This window comes from Stigmatopora nigra, chromosome 21 (assembly GCF_051989575.1).
Source record: "Stigmatopora nigra isolate UIUO_SnigA chromosome 21, RoL_Snig_1.1, whole genome shotgun sequence".
Lineage (NCBI taxonomy): Eukaryota > Metazoa > Chordata > Actinopteri > Syngnathiformes > Syngnathidae > Stigmatopora > Stigmatopora nigra.
The window spans coordinates 2,951,292-2,957,405 of record NC_135528.1 but is presented as its reverse complement, the minus strand read 5'-3'; the positions used below and the strand labels follow the sequence as shown (position 1 = coordinate 2,957,405).

Genomic DNA, 6,114 nt, shown 5'->3' with positions numbered 1-6,114 from the left:
TATATATTTTGAACTTTAATTATGCCCTTTTCTATTTACCGTATTTTCCCTAAGGCGCACTTAAAAGTCTTAAATTTTCTCCAAAATAGACAGTGCGCCTTATAATCCAGTGCGCCTTATATATGGAAAAAGCAGAAAACCAAAAACGAAAAACCACCACTGTCGGATATTAAAAAAACAAAAACGCCTGAACTGAAACAATACTGTTAAATATGCAGATGCTATCTTTGTTTACAAAATCTTCCCAAAAATAGACAGTGCGCCTTATAATACCGTGTGCCTTATATATGGAAAAAAATGTCATTTATTGAGGGTGCGTCTTATAATGCGGTGCACCTTATAGTTGTGAAAATACGGTACCTACTACAGTCAAATGGCCTGGTATAAAGGTGAGTTGATGTAAAATACTAAGTAAAAATGTTACTCAATATTTGGTAAAATTAAACATCGTGACTAATTTTTATAAATGGATTAAAAGAACTGGATCTAAAGGCCTAATTTTATTCATTGTGAATAAAAATTTTCAAAAATGCAATATTTACTTTTTCCTTTTAAAATAAAAAACAAAAGGTTAAAACCTCATTTTAATTTAATATTAGCTCTCTTTTCTGATGAAAAAACTTAAAAATAAATGTAAAAAATCGACTACAAGAGAATATTTGCTAATAAGAGACCTTAAAGAGCAGATTTGCACTAATTTTATTGTCCAAAAAGGATTTATTGATCAGCACGAAGCTGTCAATTCATTAATTGATGCATTTTGGCAGCCTAGTTGGAAGACATAAAGGCCATCGTGATGAAATTGAAAAAAATAGTTTGTCACCCCTGATCTAGTATAATTTCTGATTAAATATGTCATTTTACAATGGCCAAAGCGTACCTTACATTTAGATTCAATAGTCATTCTGCCTACAATCTCCTCTCTGATAAAATTGATCACTTGAAATGACATATCTCTGTTTTCTTCTTACGTTGAACTTCACATTGAACTTCAAATTCAAATCTCTAATCCTGTTTGCCGATTTGTCATGGTGCATGCGTCTCTCCACAACATTTTCCAATGAAAGCTTATCTCACGGTCACAGCCACAAAGTCCAAGTATGGAAAGTTGGATTGAATCGGATGCGTCTGCAAGGCTTGTTTACATTTTTCTCATTGTTTGCGCGTCAGTAAGCAGACAAAGCAGCCTTTACCTCAATAGCAAATGCCATCGGGACGACCTCGTTATGTGGACAAGGTGGAGGAAACTGAACAATCAGTGTCCCGACTCCACCCTGGCACTCATTTTTGGGCCGGAGAACAAACGTGCAAAAGCGATTAAAGGGGAAATATTTCACTTTTGAAAAAAAGTAGAACCACTGCCAATTCAAATATCCTCAGGAAGTAGACATGCATAACAGTAAATACCTCTCTGATAAAATTGATCACTTGACATACCTCTTATTTCTTGTTACTTGAATCTTCATATTCTTTGGCCTGGTGGATGAGTGGTTAGCGTATTGGCTTCGCAGTTCTGGGGTCCTGGGTTCAAATCCTGGTCATGTTCACTTGTGTGAAATGTACATGTTCTCCCTGGGACTGCATGGGTTTCCTCTGGGTACTCCAGTTTCCTCCCACATTCCAAAAAAACACTCTAAATTGCCCCTAGGTATGGGTGTGAGTGTACATGGTTGTCAGTCTACTTGTGTCCTGTGATCAGCTGGCCACTGATTCAGGGTGTCCACCACCTCAGGCTGGGATAGGCTCCAGCACCCCCCGCAACCCTGAGGATAGAGCAATTCAGAAAATGAGATATTGACTGATATTGCATAGAAACATGTTTTCCCCAACAGGAAGCTTTACTGTTTTCTGCCTTAAATCACCATTTCTCCACAAGTAGAGAATATAGAGAATATGAATAGGAAGCATTTAAAATGAATTGATAAGTTACATTTTCAAATTTTGATGGAATTTCAGATCATTTCATTTTATTCCATAAAGATGTATTTCCTTAATTCATTGGATTCAAATGGTTTGTAAGTAATATGGGGCGTCCAGTGGCTTGAATGGTTATAAATTTGACTTTACAGCTTTGGGTTCAAATCTAGGTCGATATTTAGTTTGCATGTTTTCCCCTGGGCCTGTATGGGTTTTCTCTGGGTACTCCAGTTTCCCACATTCCAAAGAAATGCATGGTAGGCTGATTAGACACTAAAATTGCCCCTAGGTATGAGTATGAGCATAAATAGGTGTTTGGATAGGCTCCAGCACCCTTTGCGATCCTAGTGAGGATAAAGCGGTGCAGAAAATGAATGAATTATTTTCAGTCATTTCATTCTATTTAATCATTTTGTAATGATTCTCATACTTTTATATGATTTGTGTAACTCGAAGTATTTTGTCAATTGCATACAGTTTCACTCATTTAATTCAATTCTATTTAGTTTGGTGTGGTTTTCTGTTCTTTTTTAATCATTTGTGGTTAAACCTACTTCAAAGTTTTCCCTCAGCCACAAAAAAATGTACAATGCTGTCGTCTTGTGGTCATTTTGTGTACATAGGTGGCTTTTGTGGAAAATACATCTGTCACTAATAGAGTAAAGTTCAGTCTTTTATTTTATTGTACTAATTTTATGAACTGCATTTTTTCAGGGCAATGCTAGCAAGAGATTCATGTACAATAACTTATTTGTTCTGGTCTATTGCACTTCTATTGTGGCGTGTTCACCCTTCTGCACTCACACATCCTGTAGGCGCAAATGTAGAAGACACCTGAAAACAAAACAATGGACAGCAGATGTTATGTTGAGAATGTAATATTTTGGCATCATCTTTGTGTGTATATTAACCTGCAAAGAAGGTCATGAGTGTAGCCACCCATCCCAGAATGTATGACCATGAGAAGCGCCAGTCACCAAAACGTCGGCCCAAGAAGTTAAGCGTAGCCGCAGTGTAAACGCCCATCGCCAGAAGTGCGAATAAAGCTGTCAGAAATATAAAACTTTATGAGACAACTGGGGAATAAAGATGGAAATTAGTCTTCAGAAATGATTTTATATCTTTACATGTATATGTTCATTGATATGTATTGTCCCTTTATTAAATAAATCAAACTAAAACTCCAATTCACATAATTTAGCAGATTTTTTTAGTGGTTTTCACTGTAAAATGTTACAAAATTGTCAAATTGTATCACTTTATCTATCTGATTTAGATATTTCTATTAAAAAATGCTGTTTAATCTTTCCAGTTATTACCAATGGCTTCATAAGAATAATAGTTTATATTTAAATAATTTTTCACAAGAGGAAACAGCTCTACAAAGTGACCAATGAGCAGGGAGTGAGCCAGAAATGCCCTAAAATAATGCAAAAAAAATAAATTTGAAAATAACCATGGAAAAATGTGCATTATGATCTTTATCTTTCCTGTTTATTTCACTTGGATAACATTTTTAAATTAAAAATTGGAAAAACATGGACAAAATTGCAGGTGTTTTTTAATGATTGGAGAAAAATTTCAACTGATGATTTCAGGATTTTTTATTTTATCCAATTTGTGTCCTATTTTATGCAATTTATAGATTGTCTGTGATTATCTTGAGTTCTAAAACTTGTGCTCCAAAAACAAAAAATGGATTGTGAATGAAGACATTTTTGTAACTTCAGAATTTTACCAATGTTGCATGCTACACTTTTTTTTCATATTCACGACCCTCCATTTAAACAAGTTTGCACCGAAGCAGGTCTGCAAAATCTGAAAGCAGGCAAGAACGAGGAATGAAACTTGAATAATTTAATACCTTAAACTGGAGGCAAAGAAAATAACAAATCAAACCTGACAGGGGAAAAAACTCTAGCAGACGTGGAGACAGGCAATGCGGAGATGTGGCAACATAGCAGGTTATAGCAGACAAACCAACATTGCTGAAAAATCAGTGGGCTTTAAATAGACTGACATGGGTTGATGACACAATTAGAAACACCTGGGAAACACACAAGGAGCAAGCAAGGGTTACACTAGGGGCGGAGAAACGACAGGTGAACACAATGGGCAATCATCCAAACATGCCACCAGGGGGGAAAAAGCATCACAAAACCAAGCAAAACTAACATTCATATACTACTAATATATAAAAATTGCAATAATCATTTTAAAGTGTCACAATATGAATCGCATTGCCAGATAGAAGGCAATTCATACAGCTACTGTTGATTTATTTGATTGATTTTTGCTTAATGTAAAATATTATTTAATAAAAATAACTAACATAAGGACATACAGTTTGACACACAGATGGTCAACCATGAACTTTTGTTATTTCTAGTCATTGTGTTTCTTTCTACAAGGGTAAACTAAAGAACTCACTAGAGACAAAGAAGAGAATTCCAGCAGCAAAGGAGCGATTAAACTTTCCAAAGGAGGAGAATCGTGCAAAGGATGCCGTGCCGGCGACCACGCCCGCCAAACAGGCCGCACCAGACAGGATCATGAAGGCCTTAGTTGCCGTCCAATAGGCTGGAGACAAATAGAAGGACCTCATTGACAAGAATATCTTTGATAATTTCACAATAATGAACCTTACCTATGCTGTCAGTCTGTAAGTGGCATTTATTGGAGAGGCAGTAACGCCAAAGGCCTTGGTGAGCGTAATTGCCGGACACTCGGTACTGCATCCAGTAATCTGTGGCAGTAGAAACCACCAGTAGGATGTTGCCCACTATGGCGCAGAACAATCCTCCACCCATGAAACTGTACATCTTCAGCCTGCGATATGGAGCCACTACTACTAGAAGAATATCAAAAGAAAGCATATAATATATGCATGCACATTGTTAATGCAACATTTTCAATACATGCAAAAACAGTGCTGTCAGTATAATCTATTATATCTCACTCTAAAAAAACATATAGTTATTACATTTTACAATTGAGGAGAAAGTGTTCACAGTTTTTAATATATATATTTTTTTGCTTCACTTCGATGGATATAGTGCTCATCCCTCTGTTGTGCCTTGTTTGGCCACCCGGGGGCAGTGTAAAAAAGAATTATGGATTCACAGATAGACAGCCATAAACCCTCTGCAAGCTATAGAAATATTAACCATTCATTCATTTTTCATATTGCGCATCCTCGTTAAGGTAGCAGGGTTGCCAGAGCCAATCCCAGCTGATTTTAGGGGATAGGCAGATTAAACCCTAGACTGGTCGCCAGTCAGTCATATAGCAGGAATACTAATCATTCTTTTTAAAATGTGTTACATTTGTCACTCACAATTTAAAGTGCACATGAATAATCGGAAGCTGAGTCACTTGCATCTCAAGACAGCACTGAAATAAATACATATGCATTCATGAAAAAATTCATACTACACACAATTTATGTCAATATTTTGCCAATTTCTGCTTCCCTGCAAATAAATGCTAATTTCTGAGCATATTTTGGTAAAATTATACAAAAAAACTGAAAAAAATTACATTTATTATTGATATATTTGATTTTCTTTAAATTGACCCCTTACCTTATATTTTGGGAAATGTGTCTCCTGCCTGTCAATATAAAAATGCGTCCTTCTTTTTCTGTCAACTGCAGCAGATTCTTTTACGGGAGTGAGTGGCAATGTATACTAGAGAGAAGAGACCACCACAAGTGCACGAGAGGGATTTGAGGGGCCTGACCAAAAGGGCTCATTGGTGTTTTTGAGGGGAAGGGGTTTGTTTATTTGTCAATGGTGTGCTCTGGAGCTATCCCTTTCAATACAAAGTGCTGAAAAGCACACTTTCCTTTCAGTGTGAGCATTGTTGGAATTTGGTAGCTTGTCTGTAAAAGGCAACATCATGAAAAACATATATGGCAATTACTATCAAAGCTGGGTAAAAAGCAACATCATGCAAGACAAATATAGCAATCAATATCAAAGCTGGTTTACAGCATCTCATTTTCTGAGCCACTTCATGCTCACTAGGGTCGCGGGGGGTGATGGAGCCTATCCCAGCTGACGTCGGGCCAGAGGTGGGGCACACCCAGAATTGGTAGCCAACTAATAGCAGGGCACAAGGAGACAAACAACCATTCACGCTTACCTATGGTCACTTCAGAGTGTCCAATAAGCCTACAATGCATGTGGTTGGAAT

The 6,114-nt window shown here is 36.8% G+C and overlaps 1 protein-coding gene across 1 annotated transcript; it reads right to left on the bottom strand.

Annotated features, from left to right (window-relative positions):
- Positions 1–2,598: 2,598 nt before the first annotated feature.
- LOC144214866 (lens fiber membrane intrinsic protein-like) lies at positions 2,599–5,677 on the bottom strand. The gene is made up of 5 exons (XM_077743578.1): positions 5,502–5,677; positions 4,565–4,768; positions 4,348–4,497; positions 2,829–2,963; positions 2,599–2,751 (listed from the first exon to the last, which is right to left on the bottom strand). The coding sequence occupies exons 2-5, from the start codon at positions 4,737–4,739 to the stop codon at positions 2,690–2,692; spliced, it is 522 nt and encodes a 173-aa protein (XP_077599704.1). The 5' UTR covers positions 4,740–4,768; positions 5,502–5,677; the 3' UTR covers positions 2,599–2,689.
- Positions 5,678–6,114: the final 437 nt, after the last annotated feature.